At 39.5% G+C, this 27130-nt stretch overlaps 1 protein-coding gene across 3 annotated transcripts in view; it reads right to left on the reverse strand.

Moving 5' to 3' along the window:
* ANKMY2 (ankyrin repeat and MYND domain containing 2) overlaps positions 1 to 27130 on the reverse strand; it is a 29832-nt gene that overhangs the window by 2375 nt on the left and 327 nt on the right. The window contains exons 2-9 of one of the 3 annotated variants that reach the window (XM_060248594.1): positions 22265 to 22329; positions 12128 to 12266; positions 7280 to 7378; positions 5375 to 5535; positions 3699 to 3913; positions 2179 to 2314; positions 623 to 751; positions 321 to 462 (exon numbers count right to left, since the gene is read on the reverse strand). In XM_060248594.1, the coding sequence (XP_060104577.1) occupies positions 321 to 462; positions 623 to 751; positions 2179 to 2314; positions 3699 to 3913; positions 5375 to 5535; positions 7280 to 7378; positions 12128 to 12266; positions 22265 to 22329 (1086 nt within the window). Of the gene's footprint in view, positions 1 to 307; positions 463 to 622; positions 752 to 2178; positions 2315 to 3698; positions 3914 to 5374; positions 5536 to 7279; positions 7379 to 12127; positions 12267 to 22264; positions 22330 to 27130 lie in introns of all 3 variants that reach the window. The other 2 variants (XM_060248596.1, XM_060248595.1) reach the window with 2 other exon arrangements.

The following is a 27130-nucleotide window of genomic DNA, read 5'->3' on the forward strand; positions in this document are numbered from 1 at the left end:
AATCTATTATGCCATTAAAGGTTTGGTATGGTATGGTATGGGAAGGGATATATTTGTGAGTCAGCTTATTATGAAGGAATACTGAATCTTATCCAGAGAAAAATAATTGGTTTCTTTACCTATTAGCTAACTGGGCCTGTAGACCCAAAACTGCTCATTCCTGACATCTCCATAAGCACTTGTTTATGGACATAGTTCTCTCACCCAGCTAGAAGTATGAAAGCACTGGTCAGGCATGAGTGTATTAATAGCACTGTTCCGAAGATCACCCTCCAATGAAAGGTATTACTATGAATAGTGTTGTAACAATATGCATCAACCTCTTTTTTTCTTTCTTTCTTGCTGCTGCTTCTCTTTGGCAGCTTCCATCTCCTGCTTCTCATGGGCCTCTTTTAGCATCTTGCATGCTTTCTTGTGTGTGAACCAATGCATTTTCTGGCAGTTCTGATCACAATAGATCACCTGAGAATGACCAGACAAATGTTTTACAAATCAAGGCAATTAACACCACTGCATGTACTAGAACGGTCCAGAGTACAATATGTACTCTTCCACTTTGATGAGGAAGACCAAACCCTAAACTGATAACAATTGATTTTAAAACAGGAAATGCAATTCTTACCATTTTGCATGTCGAACACCTTTTGGCTGCTCCCTTCTCCCCACATGTTGTGCAAAACTCAGCCTCCACAAAGCCCATTTGGCCAGTAATGGCTTGTGTCAGTACAGAGAAAGCTGTAGGATCAGAGCCCTGAGGAATTGGGGGGGAGGGGGGCGGGTGTTAAAATAATAGTGACTGAATGTCACAGCAACAGTAGTATTAAAACCATTTAGTGTTTCTACAGAACTTGAAAATACATGTAGCAAAAAACTGCTTGCAGATCAATATATGGTTTAAGAAAAGCAGCACTTTTTGCAGCCCTCAGCTGACATTGTTTCTTTGTTGCATTGAGAAAAAGCAAAGAGAAATTAGTCTGAGATCAGCTTGGCAGAACATTACAGAAGATGAACTGGTGATGGAATACTAGCTATAAAACAATATGCTTATATTGTTAAAATTTACAGAGAGAGAGTTTAAACAATTTCTATCTTAAGTAGGAAGATGATGATGGGATGCTTACTATCTTTAGAAGAAATAAAAGACATCCTTATTATATGAATTCTGTGCATTAATTACATTGCCAGTGTTTATTGCAAGAACACAAAATAGCAAAGCCTTTTAAAACTTATCAGTATGCATCAAGACAATCATAATATCAAGACAGTTATAACTGAGAGTCAGTTTGGTGTAGTGGTTAAGTGCATGGACTCTTATCTGGGAAAACCAGTTGTTATTCCCCACTCCTTTACATGCACATGTTGATGTGACCTTGAGTCAGACACAAGTTTCTGCAGAGCTGTTCCTTTCAAGAGCAGTTTCTGTTCAAGGTGTCTCAACTCCACCTACCTTACAGGGTGTCTGTTGCGGGGAGGGGAAGGGAAAGGAAATTGTAAGCCACTCTGAAATTCCTTTAGGTAGCGAAGGGTGGGGTATAAATCCAATCTCTCCTAATATACGCAACTTCTCTAATATTAATGCTCTTTTGTCTCTCCATTCTATTCCCCCCCCATTTCCCTGTTTTGCAGCATTTGTTTTGTTACTGCTGAAAGATGTAACCTTTGCATTTATAGCAATTAAAAAAACATGTACCATTCAGACCAATAATAAAAAATCCAGTGTGCTCTGTTTATGATGGTTGGTAAATTCTTTTTTCAATTTATAGTAAAGGGGTTTTTTTAAAAAAAATGTCTTATTTTTTTTTCTTTTTGATGATGACATATGGAAAAAAGGGGACCGAATGATCTCAACTGGGAATACTGGTTGTGGCCTGGTAGTGTAGTAGCAGCAGCACTAGGTTGGCTGCATGAAATGAGTTCTAAAGGATCAGCAATGGCATCCATCACAGTTGGACCACCAGGCTCTCCACAGTCACCACTTGGTTACAGACCCTTCCAAAAGCAAAACTCATCCAAATTTTACCTTCTAATTATGAGAGAGATTGCTTTTTTAGTCTACAATTTAGACTGCCCTACCACAAAAGATATGAGGGAGAACAGATTCACTTGCATGCTGTGCATTTCAGATGCTTTGCTAAACAGATACAAAGGAAAATGAGCTGTGCAGTCCCAGGCACTCACAATTTCAATTGGAGCAATGCTTCTCACAAGCTGCTGGAGCAGTGTAGCTTCACAGTAAGGAAATTTTCGAATGCACTCTCTGATGAATTTCTCTTGATATACTGGAAAACCATCTTTATCTCTGCCTTTCAGTAGGCTGAAAGCATTAGAGCAAGAAATGATAACAAACAGACTTTACTACTTAATACTTCATTCTTCCATTGTTCATAGCCCACCATTGGTCACCTTCCCTTCCTTACAGTAAAGTGTAGGCCAAGATTCAGCTGTCTAGCTGAATGTCTATAGCATAAAAGAAAAGCGACCAATACATTTCTACGTAACTTTTACATCTGGTTAGATTGAGATTCAATGCAAGACCATTAATTTCTATTACAAGAGTAAGCTTTGATTCACATACTGTTTCCCTTGCCTCTACTTTTTTGGCAAGCCATAGCTGAATGGGTAAAGTAGAGCTTGAGACTATAGTTCTGATTGGGAGTAGGAATGGGCATGAAAAGTGAAAATGGTGGTTCTTTTTGTTGTATGTTAGTTTGCCCAATTTGGTGATTCAGCTTGTTTTTTCATTTCCTAAATGAATTGTGGTTTGTTTAGCCACAAATGTGCCCAGTGTGATGATGTCCCTTGAAAGTGGTGTTATTGCACCGGCATGTTTGTTGGGCCACTTCATTTTGCAAGTCGTGCATAGTGCAACTACCTGAACTGATTTGGAATGAATCATGAATTGGCTATATTAGACATGAATCATGATATGTGCTTCGATTCGTGTCCATCTCTAGTTTGGGACTAAGCAGGAACCATATTTTTCCAGTATGGATGCTGGTAAACTGGCTTGCTGCAGAACAAGAAAAAGTGATAGATGTTTAAGACCTACTTGTGCAGAGCCAGATCATATGTGAATTTAGGGGGAAGTATTTATGAATTTCCTGCATTATGCAGCGGGTTGGACGAGATGACCCTGGAGATCCCTTCCAACTCTATGATTCTACGATTCTATATATGAATTGGCATTATGAAATGATTATCTTATTGCAAGGCAAGAAAATAATTGTTCCACCATAATACAAAACCCATAGGCAGTTGTAACAAAGGGCTTTTTGATACCGTTGTACTGGCAGTAAAGAATTTTACAAATTTCTCTTGCAGTTTATAGAAGTAGGCAGTGGTTGTCAAGAGAGAGCAGCAAGTTTTCACTTCAGGAAAATGTTTGGGCTTAAGATACACACTGCTGCCTACCCTCTTCAGTTAAAACTAGACACAGCTCTGCCAAACAATGAACACCCCACTGCACCATTTGCAACCACTGCACCTATGAAACATGAAGGAGAAAAACAGGCATGCAGAATTGCTAAGGGAAATCAACAGAAGGGCCACAAAAAGTTGACTTAACAGCTACTGGTCCTAATTTTTAAAAAAAATTGGGACGAGGAAAAAGAACTGCCATTTTTGTCTCTACCCCTGATTAATCTGTCTTTCCTTTACATGGGTTCAATGCCACATTATACATAATTGAGATAATGTACCTTTTGATTAACCCATCCAATTTATCTTCACGTTCCTTTAGGAAAAGGATGCATTTCTGGAAAATACAGCTGATGTAGTGCATTTTCATTGCCAGTACTTCGTTCATTTCTCTCTGCTTCATGCACTTCTCACAAATAAGGTCCAATACATAGTAGCATTTTTGCAGTGGTTCAACTTCAGTCAGAAGAGGATTCTCTTTCACTAGCAACACTATCTGCAGTAAATATTAACCAAAAGGCTTACTTTAAAATTAGAGCTGTTTCTGAAAAGATAATTCTAAACAGAAGCTATGTATAACTGCTAAGGATGAATCATAATAGCCCTTCTAAAGTCTTGCTGCTCTTCTCTGAACTGTGCTATTTATCTAATGCAGCTTTTTATGTCATCTAAAGCAGCTACACTCATACTGTTAACATAGTAGCTTCATTTTGCAGTACATGCACAATGAACACAGGAGGTAAGTATCATAAAATTAATTGCACTCCTTTTAGCCATTTAGCATCTCTGATAGCCAGTACAGTGCAATGTTTAGAATGCTAGGCTAGGAAGACTCAGGTTCAGTTGTCAAATCAGCCATGAAGTTCATCAGATGACCTAGGGACAATTAATCACACTCAACCTATCACATGAGGTTACCATGTGGGGGTAGGGAGAGTACTGTTTATGCTTTCCTGAGCTTGGAAGGATGGGATGAAAGTGTAGAGATAGTACAATACCTGCAGCTACAATATTTAAGAGTTGCTGTTCCATAGCAAACACATCCTAATATTTTCAATTTTATTCAAGCCATCATGAGATTATAGAAGTAAGATAAAGACCTATCTATACAGACAGAAGCCTCTAGAGTGCACTCTTAGGTTTATATGCTATAGGGAAAGAAACCCAAGTTTAAAAATAAACATTCAGTGTGGAGCAGAGTTTTTCCACCGTCAAGCCTCTTTCATACAAATACATGTAAAATTGAAGTGCCTGACTTCTGAGTGTCTCAAGAACAAACTAAGAATCATGTTTTAGCCACAGGTCAAATGTAGTCATCCAGTTCCCTGAGTAAAGGTTTTCCTTAAATGATTTAATTTAGTCTTCTGAAATATTTAGAATATATGCCAGCCCTTCTCCTGACCAACTCAGTATCCAAACCCAGTAACAATATACAATACAATAAAATATACACAGGCATATATTGCAACAATAAATATAAAATACATTAAAAGCACCAAACATTCCTTAAAAGAACCTGTTTACCATAAAAAAAGATCCTGTTTACCATACTCAGACTGCCCCCAAATGCTCTGTGGATTAATTGTTTTACAGCCTCACTGGAAAGCCACGACACTGTTCCAAAAGCATGTGGCAGTCACTGGACAATCCACAACCTGGGCTGTTGCAGAATATGCTAATACAAGGCCAGCTGCAGGAAGGTTGTTCAAGAATGTAAGAACCAAAAGGCAGTACCATGAGCTTGAACTGGACCCTGAAACAAATAGGACTGACTATTCAGCATGCTCCAGGTTAATTTAGTATAAGGCCAAACAGGGCTTTTTTGGTAGAAAAAGCCCAGTAGGAACTCATTTGCTTATTAGGCCACACCTCCTGACACCAAGCCAGCCAGAACTGCGTTCCTGTGCATTCCTGTTCAAAAAAAGCCCTGAAGCCAAAAACACAAGCCATAGTGTACCTTGACTGGATGCAAATTAGTAATTGTGATGATCTTATGCAGAGGTCCAGCTAACTTAACTGGAAGTTTTGGTTCTTTATCCAGTCCTTGTGGTTTTGTGTAGTAGTCTAGCCTTTCTCGAGGAAAGAAGTTGTTGATAACAGTTACACAATCATGTTGACCTTAAAAAGCAAAACAAAACAGAATTATTCATCTTTTGGAAGAAAACAAGCCAGCAAAATCAACACCTGAAGCCAATCATGTAGAAGTTAGGGAGGTTAACTGTTTACCAAAAAACGTTAACAAATCATTATACACTTTCAGTGTGAACGCACAAAGCATGTTCTATGCAAAGGTCAAAATAAAGTAGGAGGGCTTCTGCAGTTTCTGTACAATAAACGTAGGACTAAAACACAGTCAACTGTGACCAACAATAAAGACAGTAATTCAGTATTTACTAGTGATTTGTGGTTCATTTAAACATTAAAAAAGCTAGTTCTGTGCGGGTACAACTTCTGTAAGAGGACACAATACTAAAATCCCTTACTGTTTATAAGAATTACAGGATATGCCCTAGAATTACACTAAAATTATATTACACTGATCCTTCACAGTTCTTTTCAAGGAAAACAATTACCGATAATTTATCTGCAGTTCCTTTCAAGGAAAACAATTACAGATAATTTATCTGCAGTTCCTGAGCAAGCTAGGTAGCTTGCTGGTTACTGTTCTATACCCCATTAAAAAGAAAAAGCAAATAAGAGGCATAGAACATAAACTCACCATTTTGAGCTTTATGGTGTATCTTTTATATATTTTATATACATATATGTAAAGGATACACCATACTATCACAAAGTACACAGGGTTTTTTTTACCGTAGTATTTATAGATGAAGAAACACAATTTTAATAAATGACTGAAGGGGAAATACCTTATTATAAAGCTGACAAAATTCTTTAAGACCATGCTTAAATTTTCTGATATAATGCTTAAATTTTCTGATATAATATAGAGCGAAGAATGATTAAATTATTTTAAATTTAAATAACTAGTATTCTGAAATCATTCATTAATATTAATTAATAATAGTTGCCGATTATTATACTATCATTTCTAATCTATCACAATCTTTTTATATATATGGTGAAATAGACTTAAAATTTATTTTATTTTCATCTAATTGTTTCTCTTTTTTCCTCCTTGATGTAGCAATAATCATAATTGTTATGTTAACAACTATAATAAGGGAGATGAGAAGCCAAACATTCTGAAATATCCTATTTCTGGTTTCTGATTTATACATTATATATAATATGAATGTCTTGGATAGATGTAAATATTCCTATATAATTAATTTTTCTATACCCTATTTTTCCTCTTTTTTTCCTGTACCTCTATTAATTATTTTTTAAATAAAAAAAATTAGAGGTAAGGATGTCATCCCTTCTGGAAGATACTTTGGTGCCACATATTTAAGCAGCTCACATGAAATTATATTATTATATTTTGTCCAATTTTTAAGCAGATGGTTGTCTTTTCAAAGAAACTAGCAGCAAAACTCCCTCTTCAGATTGACAAGTTCACCACAAAGAAAGTGACTGAATAATTTTTCTGAAGGATTACTCAATATTTATTGAATGTAGGGCATATGAGGTTTTTAACGTTAAAAACTAGTTCCTTAAAATCCAGAGCTGTCTTTTATGCCCAACTTTTCAAACTTTTCACATCTCATGCCTAAGGACTACTAGTAAACAGGAGAATTCAACAGGAGGAATGGCTGCATTACAGTAACCACTTTAAATCCAAACATGTAAAATTAAGTGGGAAACAGTTAATGCATACATTAGATACACTGAAAATCAGGACAAGCACTATCATCCCATAGCCTCAATGAAAGCTAGGATGTGAGGATGCTCCATTTACCTACAAAGGCAGCCATCTGAGCAGCAGTCCTTCCCACAGAGTTAACAACATCTGTCTCTGCTCCAGCCTCTAGCATCATCCAGGTAATTTCTTTGTTTCCTATTATAAAAAAGAAGAAAGCTTACAATTCTAGACGTCTGTACAAAAAATTGTTGCCTAAAATATAGTTTGGTTGTTGGGCTTTATTTTTTTTAAAGAACATTAAAGTGGAAGAGACTGGTACATGTCTTAAATAAAAACCTTGTACACCCTCATTAAATACAGCTTAAGTTGCTCTCACTGAAGATTAAGTAGCAATTTTTTAGAAACAATCATTTTCACTCTTGCCAGGTTTAAATCTACTGTCTGTCAGCACAACCCATTCCCATCAAGTGCTTGTAGCTATCCTACTCCCAGTGGACGCACCATTAGATGATCAGCTCATCAAATTGAATAGTGCTTTCTGACTTTTTGGAGAGAATACTTCGGACTGTTTATAATTGATGCGGGCCACTGGGTTATGTAACATAATAATATATGGTATGTAAAGTGCTGATTAGATACTGAGCTCAATGCTGTAACTGATTTTATTATGATTTTAGCTGTTCCTAATTGTTTTATTATTGCATATTTGATATACTCTGCCCTGAGCCCCCATGGGGGAATGGGTGGAATATAAACTAACAACAACAACAGCAACAATATATTGCTATATTTTCCCAAGTAAAAAAAACAGGAATTCACGTGATATGTATTAGGACCAAAAATCCCAACTTCAAGTATAGGCTAATCGAGTCTGAACATGGCTGAGACCGAGAGGGAAAAAGAACTTGAGGTCATAGTGCAGGGGTGGCCAACGGTAGCTCTCCAGATGTTTTTTGCCTACAACTCCCATCAGTCCCTGCCATTGGCCATGCTAGCTGGGGATGATGGGAGTTGTAAGCAAAAAACATCTGGAGAGCTACCGTTGGCCACCCGTCATAGTGGATAGCTCAATGGAAGTGTCAATGGAAGTGCTACAGAAATGAAAAAGGCAAACTGTGTGTTAGAGATTATTAAGAAATAAACTGAGAATAAAGCAGCCAATATTGTAATGCTACTCTGTGACACAGGATGCTGGACTACTGGTCTGATCCAGCACAGCTATTCTTATGTTATAAAATAAAGAAGCTACAAAGTTAGTATTTCCATAGCAAGGTTTTTCTTTTTCTTTTGAGGGTCAGAGAATAAAGTTTTTATCCAATTTTTAAAAGTTGTGTATTAATGTATGGTGCAGCCTCAATTGGAATAATGTGTACAGTTCTGGTCACCATATCTCAAAAAGGGTACTGCAGAGCTGGAAAAAGTGCAGAGGGGGGCAACCAAGAAAATTAAGAGATTGGAGGACATTTCCTTTGTGAAAAGGCTGAAGAGACTGGGATTTTTCAATTTTAAAAAAGACAAGGGGGAACTGTAAGAAAAAGCCCCCAACTTTTCATACACATGGACATCGTGATCACCAGTATGGTTGCCAGGGTGCCTGGAGTTTTGACTTGCACACATCTGCTCTAAGAAGAGGACTTTGCCCACGGTTTCTAAGGCTTATGTGGATACTATAAGCCTCAGCTTTGCAGCAGCATTCTACATCTCTGGATGGGTGTTAGCCAGAACTATAGACGAGCTTCCAGCTGCTACTTGCGTGCCCAGTCTTGGCCGCTACAGTGGAAGAAGCCACGCCACCATGAACTGTACAGGTGAACAGTTTCCAGCCTGTTTTCATGAACCAAAGGCTAACACCACCAGAATCCATCTTGTTTTCCTGACTCCATATCCAACAGCTGCTTCAACTTCTGCATAAGGCAATCAAGCTTATCTTAGGCATGGATCCTGCCAGATTGCCTTTGTCTAACAGAACTCAAGACAAAGACTGGTGCCAAGAGGAAGACCATCTTCAGCTAGAGCCAAGTTCCTTTGTGTAAACCGGGTGTTACCTTAGGTAGCAATTTGGCCATCTATTGTCACCTTTTTAGGTAAGTTTGGTAAACTCAAGCACACCACCCAGTAATTTCCCCCATTCTGGAGCCTCATCCTGGTTCATTGCAACCTGAAAGACCAACCAGGTACCCCTGGACCGAGCTTGTTCATTGGTCAGTCATGGGCACCCAATTAGGTGCCACCAATTAACTTGCTATTGGCTACTGCAGAAGTCCAGCCCTTATGGTCGCTGCAGAGCCTCCCCTTTTCTGAGGTAATTAATTTCTGGACATGGAATCCTGTATACACAAGTAAAAGATCCTGATTAAGCCAGGTGCCCACCTGACAATTCCCCAACCTCGTTTTGAGGGCATTTTGGCTTACAGAACATGATAGAAGTTTATAAAAGTATGCACGACATAGAGTGTTGACAGAAGTTTTTCTCCTTCTCCCAAGATACTAGAACTAGAGGGCATCCAATGGAACTGATGGGCAGCGGGTTCAGGACATACAAAAAGAAATACTACTTTACACAGAAAGTAATTCCCAATGTAGAATTTGCTGCCAGAGGGTATAGTGATGGCCACAAGAATAAACAGCTTTAAAAGGGGATTACATTCATGGGTTAGGCCTATCAGTGGCTACTAGCCATGGAGACTGAGGGAAACCACACTAAGCCTCCCAGAGCCAGGAGGCAACATCGGGATGGAAGCCATGTTTGCCCTGCTGCTGGATGTCCAGAGAAACTGGTTAGCAACTGTGTGAGACAGGATGTTGGACTACTGGTCTGATCCATCAGGGCTATTCTTACGTTATAAAATAAAGACGGTACAAATTAATATTTCCAAAGCAGTTTTTTTAAGGTTCAGAGAATAAAGTTTTTATAAAGCTTTTAAAAGTTGTATATTGTTATGTCAATAAGAGATAAGAAGAAAGAAAATATCCTGATATGATTACGGACCTCAGTTTGAAGCAGTTTTCCCACTCATAACTCTCAGTCCCAAAATACTGTCTTCAGATATGGACTACAGGTTAAATGGGCATCAGAATAATCCCATGGACCTGGAAAATCTGGGCTCACCTCACATGTAACAGTCTAATTATATTACATTCCCCTAAATCTGCACAATCAGATCTGTTACTGGAGCTTTATGCTAGGAGCTCAGTTCCCATACAAAAGTGGGCCTGATTCATATTAAAAGGGGCTTCAGTCACTTTCTGCAGAGGGATATAAATAAATATTGATTCTGAAACATGTAGAATGTGTTTTGTGGATGAAATGTTAAACCCCAACAAGTTATTTTAGAACCCTCTCCCCAACATACTAGATCTACAGAATTCAGTTGGTCCCCCACCTTCATTCCAAAGTAGTACAGTCATGAGCAGATACATATCACATGGAAATGCTAATCTAGGAAAGGCACACCCTTTCTATTACTCAAAATCTGGACCAGTATATTAAGAAAAAAAGATACAATCAAATGAATCTGAGCCATAAAAAATAATTTAATTCTGAATATCAGCTGCTCTGATTACTCTGCTTCTTGGCACTTTATAACAAGATAGTAAAAAGATGTCTACATCCCATGTATCTGATGAAATTCCTGAGCCAAATAATGAAATCAATCATTGGTACAAGATGTCACTCTGAGCCACCAACTTCTAGTGCAGAATGCAATGATTTTCTAACTTTTCTGTAATGGGGTTCATGATCTTACAGTCTTATTGTGGAAAAACACTTGGACAACATCCAGTTCTTCCTCCTCACTCCCACAATATGTTTAATGTATTAATAAATATTGTTTATCATTTGTCATCCCTGCACCTTTGACATAATAAACTGTGCTTTTGCTAGAGAATGACATTTACCAGACCCTGGAATCTAAAACAATTTTTTTTTTAATTACCCTGTAAGGAAATATTGCAGCTAAGCCCCAAGATCTCCCCACCCAGACAGTTAATATTTTATTTTAGCCTAATAAATATTAACTTAACTTACATCAGAATAAGAACATCCCCATACATAAATGACATATATTTACCCTTCATTCAAACAGCTTAAGGCAACACACATTGTTCTTCCCTGTCCATTTAGCCTCATGACAATCCTGAAAGGCAGTTTAGGTAAGCAGAGAAGTTTTGTGAACAGTGAAAATTTGAGCCGAGGTATCTCCACACACTTCCAGATCCACACTGGCTGATAATCTGGTGTGAAATGAACAGCTTCTCTCATTACATGGGGAAGCTGAGTTTTAAGAAAGTGCTGAAAACACTCAAGTCACTGCTGCCTGTCTTGGCTGCTGGATGAAGAAAGCTTGTTCCAGTACCAAATTCACAGGACAATGGTCATGTGAATTTTGCATTTTCTCTCAATAAAACATGACTATGTTAATTAGCTCCTAGCCTATGGCAATTTTGTTCCTTTTTCAAAGGAATGAACAAAAACAGAATTCATCTTAGAGATGCCTCCTGCACAGTGCAAAATATATTTCACGATCTTGGACTAAATATAAGCAAGCTAGCACTGCACTTGTCTACCTGTCTGATAGGATTTTATTTTATTTGATCTCAAAACATAGTACATTTGATCTCAAAACATAGTACATTTCTAAACTTGGGGAGTAGTCACCAACAGCACTTATATGGTGCCCTATTACAAGTCACTCCCCACCAACAGGCATAAATAGCTGCAGAACTGAGAACAATTATCCAAAGTAACTGAATCTCCAGTAAACCTCCACATCAGCAGACTGAAAATGATATATTTGAACAAGGCTCAGACTACAACAGCCCATGCTCAGAACTGGCATAAAGCCAACAATTGCAAAGCTACACTCAGCACCAGCAATCTGGTTGTGCAGGAACCTTTGCCTAAACAGTATAAGACCCTAGCATATACAAAGGAAGAAAGCATACCTGAAAGCCCAGCGAACATCAAGGCAGTATATCCCTGCTCATGTTCATTGCAGTTTACATCAGCACCATGGCGCAACAACAATTTGCACATATCAACTTTCCCTTTGTATGCTGCATGCATCAGAGGGGTCATACCATGCTAATAAGAGAGAGAAAATAAACACAAAAGTTTTAAACATATATTTTTATTATCCTCCACTGGTATTTAAATTCCAGTGCACAATGCTGATCTGCAACATGGGTCGATGCAAGAAAAGAAACCTGTGAGGAACAGCTGAAATAAAAAAGGCTATATGCCTAGCAAACTAATTTTATGTTCTTCTTGTTACACTGGGTCATTAAAATGCTCTTAAGTATGTTCCATCTATAAAATGAAGCTTTTAAAAACCAAGTTTTTTCTTCCCATTTGTCAAAGGATACCTTTGCACATATTCAACTTCAGTGATATCTGCCCCCCCCCCCCATTTGCTTACTGAATGGAGAACTGTGCTGTTTGAAAAGATTTTAAATCTTTGTTTCTGTAAGGGCAAATCCATCAACAGGCCAGGTTCCTAAGTAAATCGTAAGTAGTCTCCTTATCTAGAGCAATCATATAAGCAATTAAACTGATATGTTACAAAGCAGTGATACTTCAGGTCAGGTTAAGTCAAGTTTATTACAATCTGAGATCAAAATTCGGAATTAAAGTTGTCAGCAACATTTACACCAGTTCCATATCTTAAATATGCTAGGTACACTAAACATAAGATACAACACTGGATTAAAAGATTAAGACTGGGTTGTACACTACTAATTAAACATGCCCTGAACTACTTTAAGGGTTGTTTCATTACAACAATCTCCAAGAAGGAGAGAAATATAAAACTGGTTCTGTCTGGGAAATTGGATAAAATGGAGTAATATAAATATCTTGAATATTCTAGTAAAATTGACAATATAATAAAACATGCTCAATTATTTCTACTACACTGAGTAGCATTGGCAGAGATGGTTCTCATACGGAATTCAAGCAAATCTCCCTTTAAGAAGGGCAGAAGGAAGGACAGGCAAAGGTGAATGCTCTGTGTTTAGGATATTTCAGCATATAGAGCTAAATGGACAGGGTGACGTTTTCATTGCAATTCTCAACAGCTGTGAAAAGATATATTTTAACTCTGTCCAGTTTAAGGAGATATCCCATAATCTCCACTTGATTATAGTTTTAGCTCCTTGATAGCCAAGATGCAAGAGAACTACGCTGGAAAACCCTAAATACTGAGGGTTGTCCTCTATTGCCTCTGACCATCTTGAACAAAAACCGTCCACCAGAATTAAAGAAGTTAATCTAGAAGAGTAAAGATTTAGCTTCAACCAAAAACAAATGGCTTGCAGCCAAACCTGTGATTCTAGGATTACCAAGCCTGCTTCTGGTCTGAGCAGGGCACTGGATACAAACTGAGGTACTCCAAATAAAGATCTTTTAAAAATTTAGACTGAACAGCTTCCAGTTTTCAGTAATCCCTATGTAAACAGACCTGTGATCTGTACATAAGCTGGGGTACAGCCTTACCCTGAAAAACTTCAGATTCAAGAAAGAAAGAAAGAAAGAAAGAAAGAAAGAAAGAAAGAAAGAAAGAAAGAAAGAAAGAAAGAAAGAAAGAAAGAAAGAAAGAAAGAAAGAAAGAAAGAAAGAAAGAAAGAAAGAGAAGAAGGAGAAAGAGAGAGAGAGAGAAAGAGAGGAGAGAAAGAGAGAGAGAAAGAGAGAGAGAAAGAGAAAGAGAGAGAGAAAAAGAGAGAGAGAGAGAGAAAGAGAAAGAGAGAGAGAAGAGAGAGAGAGAGATAGAGAGAGAGAGAGAAAGAGAGAGAGAGAAAGAGAGAGAGAAAGAGAGAGAGAGAGAAAGAGAGAGAGAGGAGAAAGAGAGAGAGAGAGAAAGAGAGAAAGAAAAAGAAAGAGAGAAAGAAAAAAAGAAAGAAAGAAAGAAAAAAAGAAAAAAAGAAAGAAAGAAAAAAAAGGAAAAAGAAAGAAAGAAAGAAAGAAAGAAAGAAAGAAAGAAAGAAAGAAAGAAAGAAAGAAAGAAAGAAAGAAAGAAAGGAAAGAAAGAAAGAAAGAAGAAAGAAAGAGGCTGAATAAAAAAATGAACATTTGAAGCAGCTTTACCATGAGTCAGACCACTGGTCTGCCTAGGTCAACATCATCTATTGTAGCTGGCAATGCCTTTGCAAAGTACAAGACAGGGAAAGGTCTGTCCTCAATATTTACTACCTGATAACTAGGTTTTTATTCAGCTGTAGCAGGAGCTGATATGAAACTTCCTACATGTGAAACATGTGTTCTGGGGTTACCAGATGTCGTCTGTGTTCATTCTCTTTTTAGGTTGGAAGGTCAGGAATATTCCTATTTAGTAGCCATTATTACAGTTTAACTAGTAGTGGCATTTAAAATGAGATTTGTCATAGTGATCACTTGTCTGAAGTAGTCAATCGGGAACTGTGATCTCAAAATAGGGTAACTCTAGCTCTGTTCTGAGTTATAACTAGTCACCAAACCAACACACTGTAGTACTTAACTAGGTATGATGAAACATTATTTAACCACAACCAAATAAACCATCCACAGAAATTAGAGTGATAAAATTGAAACTCCCCTTTAAAAGACAAGGAACTGATCACCACCATTTGATCACAAAGGAAAATAATGCTAAGAACATTCAAAGACAGAGTGAGTACTGGGTACCATTGTGAAGTGTAATAAGGAAGTCATGATACAGGTTTATGAGCATTAAGATTACTAGCTTTAGTAGTTGGCTTCTGCTTAGATATGCGTATATCCTGCACCGGCCTGAGGTTGCGTGATGCCCCAGGCAGGCTGCCTGCCCGCTGCCCACCCCCATCAGAGCGTGCAGCACTTACCGCCTTCGACGTGGCTCGTGGCGTGGCATCTACTCCTTTGAAAAGCCCGCCCTTCTTCCAGGAACCAGAAGTGAGGGGGAGCAAAGTCTCCTCCCACAGGCTCTTCAAAGGAGTAGATGCCACACCACCAACCGCATTGAGGGCGGTAAAGCTCAGCCGTGGTGCATTCAAGGGGGGGCGGTGGCAGGCAGGCTCTGACACTCTGATCATGCCAGCGAGGAGGGGGCAAAGCACAAGGGAAGGGAGGGAGTGGGCGGCGGTGGAGGAAAACTAGGCATTTGCCAATTCAGCGCCCCCCCTCTCAGCACCCTAGGCAACCACCTATCTAAGGTAATGCCCATATTATGATGTATGAAAAGCACAGAATGAAAAGCACAGAAGCATTCTGTGCGCTCACAGATACAATGAACTTTGTGGCAGGACTCCCTTCAGTGAAGCTGCACAATCCAGTGTCAGAGAAGGAAAGCAAGCTTTGTCCTCACAACACTGTCTCCAAATGCAGCACTCTGAGCACTGATTTCCACAAGACTGAGTTCACAAGGGAATGCTGCCACAGCCATATATTGTTTAGTCATCTTCTTTTCTTCCCCCAGGGATTGTTCCTACTCGGGGCTGTGGTGTGATACAGAAGGAGTTTCAGCTTGCCCAGCCCCAAGGAAGGGAGGAAGGGGAAGGAAGGAAGGAAGGAAGGAAGGAAGGAAGGAAGGAAGGAAGGAAGGAAGGAAGGAAGGAAGGAAGGAAGGAAGGAGGGAGGAAGGGAGGGAGGAAGGGAGGGAGGAAGGGAGGGAGGAAGGGAAGGAAGAAGGAAGGAAGGAAGGAAGGAAGGAAGGAAGGAAGGAAGGAAGGAAGGAAGGAAGGAAGGAAGGAAGGAAGGAAGGAAGGAAGGAAGGAAGGAAGGAAAATAGATGAGGAGAGAGAGGGGGGTGGAAATAAAGCAACTTTAACTTTAAATGCATTCTCCAGCTCGCCTGGCTTGGAGAAGTGATTCAAATAGACAAAGGTCTTCTCCAAGCTGGCCAACAGGGCGGTGGGTGTTTTGATAGCCACACAATGTGTGAAAGAGCCAAATGTGGCTCCCAAGCTGCAGTTTGGCCACTCCTGATCTAGAGCTAGAAAAAAAAAACATGTATGGGAAGAGAGATCATTATCAGTCAAGTAAGGGCTCCCAAGATCTCATACTTTGTGAACTCTGATGGAAATAACCTTAATTCATTGCATTATAGTATCAACCATACATTTTAGAAGAGAGCAAAAGCTCCTCTTGGAACACCAGTGCATCCTGCCCTTGATGGCACCAGCTACCAAGGATCAGGTTGCTGTGATCTGCACAACCATCCAGGTTCTATTTCTTGGTCATGCCAAAGTGAACTAGATTATTGCTTTCTTTATTGGTAAAAGAAGATGTCTACCATGCAGACAGGCTGGCAGCCTGAGCTATGTGAAAGTTTATAATTTTGCCATGTAGGTTTGCCAACCTCCAAGTGGGTCCAGAGATCTCCATCTATTACAACTGATTTCTAGACAACAGAGATCAGTTCTCCTGGACAAAATGGCTGGAGGGTGGACCCTGCTGCAGTCCCCTCCCCTCCCTATACTCTGCCTTCTCCAGGCTCCACTCCCAAAAGCTTCCACCCACAGCTGGCAACCTTACTGCAATATGTGTTATACCCTTACAAAATAACTCTTCATGACATTCTAGCACAGTAATTTATATTAAAAAGAAAGTTTATAATTAGAAAAGCCATAGCATCAGTCCTACTTTCTTATATTTCTTTAAGAGTGGAAAACTGACCTTTTAAGCAGCAATTCACATATTTTATTCATATTATTGTATTGTGTATTGAAGAAGCCAACAAGGCTTTGCAATGCATAAATGTGCTTAGGGAACCTGCCTGAGTTATTCTAATTTCCAGCAATTTTGTTCTGTGTTCATTATAAAAAGCTTAAAAGAATCATTAAAGTTACACACTTATTTTTACCTCATGCTGAGAATATTACTAAAACTTGAAATTAGTGGGGGAAAATGCTGCACACAAAGCTCGTTAGGTAGAAGCAAAGTATGTATGTGCAGGCCACCTGCCTAGAAAGCCAGCCTTAGTTTTCCCTGCCTTAATTAGCCCTCAACAAATTTATAGTGAAGATGAAAAGGACAAGTTATCCACAAGCATTTTCTGAGAAAGCTACTGAAGTATCAAGTACGCTATTACACCTCCTTTTTTAATGTTAAAAATAACTGGAGAAAAGCTACACACTGAAAAAAAGACATTATTGTTCAGATGTACTATGTTGTTATAGGTACAGTAAAAGTCACACGTATACCACATTCAGATGTAACCATAAGACCTCTGTTTTGGAATGGGCAAAAACACTGCTTGCCATTCTCACATACTCCCTTCTCTTGCCTGCCCTATATGCAGCTGGGCATTAATTTGTCAAAATTATTTGGTCAATTTATCAGTTAAATAATGTCTAAGCATTTTAAAACATTAATTATTAGAACAATGATCAACAGGTTTAATATTTATGCTAGCTACAAAAATGTTATCCTTCATTGTGAAATAACTAAATTAATTGTATTGTGGACTTTTCCACAAATGGTAGCTTGTGAACATATGAAGCTGCCTTATACTGCAACTGAGAATCAGTTTATCCACATAAGCATTGTCCAGTATGGGAGTATGCAGATGATATGCTTTTAGCAGATCTCAGGGAGACTAGGTGATACTAGCAGACAGAAAGACTGGGCCTATGAATTGAGGCATTTTCTGTTCTAGATGGGTTACACTCCTCATAAAGGGACAGCTTCACAGCTTGGGGATGCTGCTGGACCTGGGCTTTTTGTTAGATAAACAAATAGCAGCAGCAGCCAAGAGTACTTTTCATCAGCTTCAGCTGCTCAATCAGCTGTGCCTTTTCCTAGGTAAAAAAGGGTCTTGTCATTGTCTTGCTTGCCATGGTAACATTTCAATCAAACTACAATTAACTAATCCTTATGGGGGCTGCCCTTACAGAGTATATGGAAGCTACAGCTGGTACAGAATGTTACAGCCAAAATGTTGATTGAAGTGGATTGTAAGGATCATATATCTCCAATCTGGTTTCATTTACACTAGCTCCCAGTTTGCTTCTATGCCAATCCAAAATGATAGCATTGAACTATATGGCTTGGGACCACCTATTCCCATATTAACCTGACCTATCTCATCTTGAATTAGTCACAGTGATCCATACAATGGTCACCTCCAGGTTAGACTATTGTAGCTCACTCTACAAAGGCTACCCTTGAGGATGACCCAGAATGTCAATGGGTCCAGAATGAAGTGGTGCAGGTCCTTATAGAGACACCTATTAGAGCACATGTACAACTGGTGCTCTGCCAGCTGCACTGGCTCCAGATTGAATACCAGATCAAGATCAAGGTACTGGTTTTAACTTAAAGCCCTAATGATCTGGGACCAACATATCTGCAGAACTGCCTCTCCTGGTATGCCACCTAAAGAGCATTATGCTCCTCAAATAACAACACATTGATGATCCCAGGACAAGGAATATTTGCTTGGCTTCGACCAGAGCCGAGTCTTTTTGGCTGTGGCTCCAGCTTGGTGATTGTGGTTCCTAGTGAGATCTGATCTCTGCAGGACTTGGTTCAGTTCCACAGGGCCTGTAAAATGGAAAAGAACCGCCAAACATACAGGTGAGATCAAGGGAACTCCTATCCATAGAGACCTTCTTACCTCTCTCTCCCCCTTTTATTCCTCTGGGGCAGCAGTTTAGTATTTTATGTGCCATCTTATGAATTGTAAATGTTGGAACTAAACTCGTTCATGGAAAGGTGGGCTAAAAATTGAATAAATCAAATCAAATTGTTTTTAACTGACCATGTTTTAATCTTATATTATGTTCTGTTATTATGTGTTGGAACCCATTGTGAGCCCCACATTAGTAAGGGAGAGGGGGATAGAAATAGAAAAAATAAAATAAACAAATAAGCCTCTCTAACCATTACAGCATCTTTAGGGCCTTGCTTTGGATGCTCCCATCATCTGAGGCAATTCAACAAAGGGCGTCATTTGTGCCACAAAGACTGGAGATCCATCTGTCCCGTTCAATCATATTTCACCAGCATGTGAGACTTTTTAAATTTCATTGGTATTGGCCTCCCTTCTCTCTCTTTTTTGTTTTTGTGTTGTGTGTTGCTTTTTAAGTAAGCTTTAATGCTTTTGAACTGTTTGCCATCTTAATGGCCCCTATTAGGATGCAAAGGTGGGATAAAAATAGAAAGTATATGCAGAGACCAGATCCACCCATTGCCTTAATCCCTCTATTGCATCTATGTTGGTTCCATTAGCTTCCACACCATGGCTGGGGTAAAACAAGCTAGTAATTTTATAGACTCTTGCCTCATACCTATGGTTAATACAGAGAGTCTCTAAATAGCAGTAATGATGTTCAGCACCTTGTGAACCACCTTGGAGCTACCACTGATTCTAAAGAATGGGGTTCTTGATAGGATCACATTAAGGCAAACATGAGACTTTCCAGGAGAAATTTCTTTGAATTAAAGTTGAAGAGCTGTCATCCAACATGTTCTTTGATAATTTTCAGATACTTCTCTGGACTGCGAATATCAAAAATATGAACTCAGCTGCCAGCACAACAGGCTGTAGGCAGGCCTGTGCCATGCCAGCAGAATTAGAAAGAGGAGCTGCTTTCTGAAATGGCTCATAATAAAGGCTGGAAACGGCTGGAAACTGTGCTGGAGACCACCTGGCAATCTTTTATTAAAGTTGGTGTGTCACAGCTGGTGGCAGCAGCTTTAAGAGGGCAAAAATCTTATTGTCTGAGAAGAAATTTAAATGGTGACTCAGGTGAGGCTGGAATCAGTGAGTATCTGGCTGATTTTGAACTTCTCTGTGAATGAACAGAATAATCAGAAGGCAGCACAGAATATATGGCAGTGTTTTTAGACGATGATGTCTGTAGCTTCACAGTCCAAATCATAGTACCTACAAGCAGCTCTGCAAGCACTTAAAAGAAGCATCACGGTGACTGTGGCCTCGCCATTCTGAAATTCAGAAAAAGAATGGCAAGCAAGGAGGAAGGAAGAATAGGAACCTCTGCATACTTATTTATATGCTCTGAGGTTATTTGATAGAACTTTCTCTGTTCCTTGACTGGTAACATTAAATGAAGCTGATCCTGCCCAACTAAATGTGAAGCTGGCTATGTAGGCAGAGACTTATATCCAGTGCTGGGGCCATGAAGGAATTTTGTGAGAAAAGCTAGTTTATAGACAGATTGATAGGTGAACTTCATAGCCCCATTAAAAAAATGACATTTAGACCAACCATATATTGCGCACAGAATGCAGAGTGTGGAAGCACAAATGTGTTTTTTTTTCTTAATGGTATTCTACTGTTAAGCCCCAGAATGACTCTTTCACAATACCAGCAGCCTTCCAGGAACCAAACTGTCAGACAGCAGTGGCTGAACAGGTAGAAAAAGCACACTTGCAAGCAAGTCACAAGCAGTCTTGGAAGGAAAAAAACAGCAGCAGTTCCCCAAGGGAGTCCCAGGCCAAAGAACATCCGCCAACAATGTGGAGGAAAAGGTCACTGGAAGTGGAATTGTCCAGGCAAAGAAAATATGCACCAAAGAAGCTAAAAGTTGCTGATGTAGAAAGACCACCACCAGCAACTATAAAAACAGTCCTGATGAACAGAACGCCAGGCACTTACTAGTGTATGAATAGCAATACTGGTTTCTGGGAATGTCAATGATGGTGGATTTAGGTTCTGAAATAAGCCTCATCTATAGCGAACATCCATCTCTAAATGGAATGGAAATGGATGCAGATGAGATTAAACCGGCGACTGTTGATTACAAGCTGTGTGAGGAGTATTTGGGCTCACAGTGACATTGTGGTCTCTAGAGACTACATTTACTGTCATAATTCCCACAGAGATTTCTAGTGCAGTTGTTCTTGGGAGTTCGTATTCAGTGTGGCACCTAAAGGATGCCTTGACTATCCAAAACCCACTTTTGTTCTGTGTTAGCTGGTACAAAGGTGCTGCCCTCTCTAAGACACCTTTTACAAATTTTCTTTTAAAACCACAGAAATCTCTGCACATCCTCTCCAGTTGTTGGAATTGTCCAGTTTTTTTATCACATTTAGTTTTTGGGGTTGGGGTTCCAGCCCATTCTCACTAGAAATATGTCCAATAAACATGATGATGATAAAGGCCCTTATTCCCTGCCAGTTTAAATCCAGACTTTTGGAACAGTTTAAGAATCCTTCCCAAACCCCCCGCCACCAAATTCCTTCTATTTTTAATTTAGATTGATGATTAGATGACTAGATAGACAATCTATGATGACTAGATAGAATAGATTACTAGATAGAGGATATCTTCAGTTTCTTCACATTCCTTGAAAGGTACTTGGGGTGTTCATAATCCTGAAAGGAGTTCACATAGGATGCAACAAAGGCAGTTTTTCCCCTTGTTTTCTGGAGTTACTTGAATTTGGTTATATCCAGATACCAACTCAAAAATCACTAAAAAAAATGCTTTTGCTTCAGTCATTTTATCCAGCGTATCTTCTGTGTCTGGAAATGGGTGACTATCCTGAACAGGGTTTTTTTTAGTCTTCTGTATTCCACACAGATCCTCAAATCCCCATTAGGTTTATTTACAGTGACTACTGGGGAGCCTAGGATGATACATAATAAGTTTCACTTGTGTTTAAAAATCTACAGGCTCTATACGCACAATCTAGCACAAAATTAAGCACAGACTTTATGCTGGAGTGTGGCCAACATTTGCAAGATATTAGTTTGAATGCACCAAATATATTTGTGATGATCAGTATTCTAAAAGGGAAGTTGATATATAAATATCCTGGAAGCTTCCTCCCATTGTACCCACTCAACAGACCCACTGATGAAACAAGATGAGGTCAAGCAACCAACTGCAACAATATATTGAGCTTCTGCAATAGCCTGTTATTTAATATGCTATTTTAATTTTTAAACATATATTAATCTTAGGAAGGATAATCCACATAAATGCAACAATAATAAAAGTTTCAGTACCAGTTGCACAATAAATAATTCATTTACATGTGATCATTAAGATGGGGTATTTTAGATTCAACAAAATCTCCATATTCACACCCTTTATTTAGGAATTTATATCCCACTTTTCTCCCCAATGGGGACATTCAGAAACATATTTAGTTATTATTTACCTCATCCAAACAATTGACACGAACATTCTTGTTGCCTAATAGCCTTGCAGCTTCTTCAGTGTTTCCTTTAAAAAAATTAAAAATTAAAATCACAAATTCTGAAGACTGATTTTTTAAAAAGCAGCAGCAGAATACATACCAAGCTGTTTGAACCCAAGCAATATTTGTTTCATTTTGTTTTCAAACAATTTTATTAGTAACATATGGCAATATATTCAATTTCTTATAACTACTTTTTCCCCCTCTATCCCATATATTACTTTCTAACTACCCCTCCCCCCATTACTTGACCCCCGCTGGTGTACTATATTCATTATAAAAGGTACCCCTAATTAATAAGAACCAAAGTTCATATCCTCTTCCCACTTATACTTAATCATTATCAAAAATTGTCCAATGTCCTTTTATTTTCCATTCTTTTTCTACATATCTTCTGAACTTCTTCCACTCCATCTTAAATACTTCTAAATCATAGTCTCTTAAAGTTCTTGTTAACTTATCCATTTCACTCCATGTCATAACTTTAACAATCCAATCCCATTTCTCTGGTATTTTTTATTGCTTCCATAATTGCACATACAATGTCCTAGCAGCTGAGAGCAAGTACCAGATTAAAGTTCTATCTTCTTTTGGAAATTTTTCCATTTGTAATCCCAACAGAAAAGTCTCTGCAACTTTATTAAATTCATATCCCAAGATCTTAGAAATCTCTTGCTGAATCAACAATATTTGTTTCATTTCAAAGCCTATTTAACATATCCTGTAAAGCGGAGCACCAGGTAAACATTATTTTTATCAGTTTAATTTATATCCCACTTTTAAACCATAAGGTTCTCAAAGACCGTCACACAGCTACATTATTAAACTTTTTCTTATTCCAATTCTATTTCCTTCTTCCTGGGATCAAGTAAAAAGACTATGGTTAAGACAAGTATAACAAAGGCAGGATTCAAAATCTGATTTTGAAAAGGTTGACATGGGGAAGCATGTATTTTTACAGGCAGTTCCTAGTCTCTTAACAGCCATAGTTGACAGACTGAACCAGTAGATCTACTGGGAAAGTAGGATGTTAAAAACTTGAGGATCCAGAGGCCATGAGGAGGTACACAATGACATTTTGACAAAAAATTCCAGTGTATATAAAGTGACTACTTATAACAATTATAATGTCTGCACTGGGATTAAAAAGTTTCAGCAATTTCATCTCCTAACGAAGTATTTTTCAATCTGTCCATAAGTAAGACCCTGGGAATATGGGGATCCACTGAACTGCAAGCACGTAGCAGAAGACACATAACATCAGAGTCATGTGAATGGAAGTGAAGTCAGAGATGTCAACTCACTGGTGACAAGGAAATAGGACCATGGACAGCAGACCAAAGATGCTATAGACAGGAAACAGAAGCCAGCATTGGGAGATGCACCATAGTGGAAAACAAGTCAAGGGTAAGTGCCATGGGGAAACCCTTGCCACAACTTGGTGATCTCACCACACTGCTACTCTTTCAGCATACACCACAGAGGCAAAGAAATACACATTCACTCTGAGGTGAACTGGTCACATTTGTGCAAATATTTTCAGGACATAAAATTTTTGAGATAATTCATAGGTTCACCATAAGTTGGAAGCAACTTGCCAGCACTTAACACACACACATTTTCCAGAAAGAATTAAAAATCTTTACTTGATTTTTTTCCGCACTAGAGAAACCCATTCCCCAAATTTAACTTCACAAAAAACTTTATCAGGTCTTTCTAACTAGTAACACACAGCAGACCAGAGGTCTTGGTTTAAAGGTGCCATTAAAATTCATTCCGTTTTTTTGTCTTTGCAAACAGGTGTGAGGAACTGAACTTTTTTTTACACTTGATTGCATACACATCAACTTATATTTTCTCCTCTAACAAGATGTACTGCATTGCTGACAGGTTGTAAGAAATGACTGCTGACCTACACACTATGATTTCAATATCAAATTGTCAGCAAACTGATTTTGCAGTATTTTTCATAAAGTCAAAATTCATTGGTTCCTTTGGATTTGAGTGATCATTACTAAGGAAGATTTCAATAATTTACTTAACTAATATAATGTAAAACTACATAGAATTTTGCCTATAACTGTAAGAGAGCGCTTGCATACTACCAAATGCAAGCAGCAACTTTTAAAGAATAAGTAGAAAGAAGTCATAGATACCACTAACAATAAAGACTACTTATGATTACATTCAAAGATTTCAGGTTTTCACGGCTGGTAACATCATTAGGGTTTGTAGAATCTTTCGGGCTCAAGTGCCGTGTTCTACTGGAGAAAGTTTTTCTTCCAGACGTTTTGTTCTCAGCTGCAGAGAACATCCTCAGTGGCGTTGCAGCCGGAGCAGGCGCTCTGACCTTCTTGGCTGCTGTGCATTGAGTGAGGCCAGGGCTGCTGAAGAGCTGCTATTTCTAGGCTGGAGGGGGTGTGGTGAAAGGGCAATTGGTTTGTGGATGTGCCCATTGTTTGGTGGGGCTTCCTGGAAGGGTAGTGATAAGGAAACATTCAACAGCCAGTTCCTTATCACTACCCTTCCAGGAAGCCCTACCAAACAATGGGCACATCCACAAACCAACTGCTCTTTCACCACACCCCCTCCAGCCTAGAAATAGCAGCTCTCCAGCAGCCCTGGCCTCACTCAATGCACAGCAGCCAAGAAGGTCAGAGCGCCTGCTCCGGCTGCAACGCCACTGAAGATATTCTCTGCAGCTGAGAACGAAACGTCTGGAAGAAAAACTTTCTCCAGTAGAACATGGCACTTGAGCCCGAAAGATTCTACAAACCTTATGATTACATTAATCGAAAATGCAGGACAGACTACTATTATTCAGTTTGAGCCTAGCTACATCGCAGTCTGGAGCACTATTTCCCCCTTTAAATGCAAAGAGCCAATGCAGATGTAATTGCACCTGGCTTATCTATATAATAATTCAGGAATGATTAGGAAGGAGGGATAATTGAGAGAATGCCAAAGGAAAGAGGGGGAAGTCTTCATCTGCTCTCTGGTGAGGACAGCAACAGAAGGGGATAAACCTTCCTGGGAAAGAGTTCCAGAACCTCAGTACCATAACCAAGAACACCCTTTTTCCAGTTGCCACCCACCTAATCTCAGAAGGCATTCAAAGCAGGATCCCTGAAAATGACCGCAGTGTTCAGGCATGCTTATAAGAGAGTAACATCCACTCAGCCATGAAGCTGCTTGGACCTCTCTCAGCCTTACCAAGTTTGGAGAAATACTGGAGTACAAATTGTGATTAAATAACAGCTGGAATGACAGGCTTTCACAGGAGGCTGTATATCTATTCCAGGTGCTCATGTGAAGCCAAACTATCCAAAATATATCCATGCCAGAGGATAAGGATTTACCAGATGCAGTGGCTGGCTATATACTTTGGCACTAGAATCCTCTCCCTGTGAAAGAATTCTCATGGGTTTGTTTTCCTAAAATGCCTCAGACACAAACCTCATTTTCACTTACATTGCTACAGATTGCTAATGTTACACAGAGAACTCTGAGCACACACAGTTCCAAGAGAATGTCTTTTAATGGCCTACAATGGACACAGATTTGTTCACAATGCTGTCTGTCTGAAGACCTCCTGGAACCCCAAGTACCAGTTAGCCAGAGTTAGCATGGGAAGAGGCTGATATTCATTGTGGAAATTGACTCTTTCCCTGGGAATCACATATTGTTGCTCTACAAGATCATGAATAAGATGAAGAACCCAACCTTAGCCTGGGGATTTAAATGTCACTAGTCAATTCAGGTAGCCAGTTCCAAGTTGACTCAGCATTCCATCCTTCTGTGGTCAGTAAAATGAGTACCCAGCTTGCTAGGGGGAAAGTGTAGATGACTGGGGAAGGCAATGCCAAACCAACCCGTAAAAAGTCTACCATGAAAACGTTGTGAAAGCAACAGTCACCCCAGAGTCGAAAACAACTGGTGTTTGAACAGGGGACTACCTTTATCTTTAGTCAATTCTCATTGGTAAATGGAAGCAAAGGTGTGCTCTAAAAGCACATTAACATGCCCTTCATCCATGAGTACAGCAGAGCACAAGAGAGGCCCTGCAGAGCACAAGAGAGCACAAGAGAGTCCCAGTAGCAAAAAAAAGGCTGCCTTGCGTGAGACCTCCAACATCTCTAGGCCACACAGGAGGAGACTGGGGGTCTTCGCACGGGTAATGGCAGTTAGGCTTCCGCCTCTCTGGGCCAATGTTATCCTTTCCTTGCCCCTTTACCACTTTCTTCAGGGAGCTGTAAACTGCTGTAAAGCAAATATATGTATAATAAGCGGTGGCTATTACTCCGGTCTGGTGCGTGCAGATGCCTCGTCAGTGAGCAGTGGACAGCCATTGCGGAGGAAAGGGGACACAAACACAGGAAGGCCTACATTTATAGCGCACCCCCGTCACCACACAAACACCACAGAAAGGGACTCCCATCTTGCTAGTCTTCACTAAATGCCATTATCTCACTCCCTTCCAGCAAACAGCTCCTTTTTGCCCTTTACAGAGGCCTCCTTTTATTGCTCGCTATACGTAAGAGTCCAGAGGCCTCACGACAAGCAGCTCAAAGCAACCCAAGGCCGGTCTGGAGCAATTCTCATCCCAGCATCTGCGTTTGAGGTGAAGGAGCGCGCTCGGATGCCCTCAACTGTCTTATGGCGACCCCACAGGGGTTTCGAGGCAAGCGGCGTTCAGAGGTGGTTTGCTGTTGCCTTGCCTGCCTCCAGCGACTCTGGGCCTCCTTGGTGGTCTCTCATCCCAGGACTAACCAGGGCCGACCCTGCTTAGCTTCCAAGATCAGGCACATACCTGGACCATCGCGCGCA

This window comes from Heteronotia binoei, chromosome 10 (genome assembly GCF_032191835.1).
Source record: "Heteronotia binoei isolate CCM8104 ecotype False Entrance Well chromosome 10, APGP_CSIRO_Hbin_v1, whole genome shotgun sequence".
NCBI classification, from domain to species: Eukaryota; Metazoa; Chordata; class Lepidosauria; order Squamata; family Gekkonidae; genus Heteronotia; species Heteronotia binoei.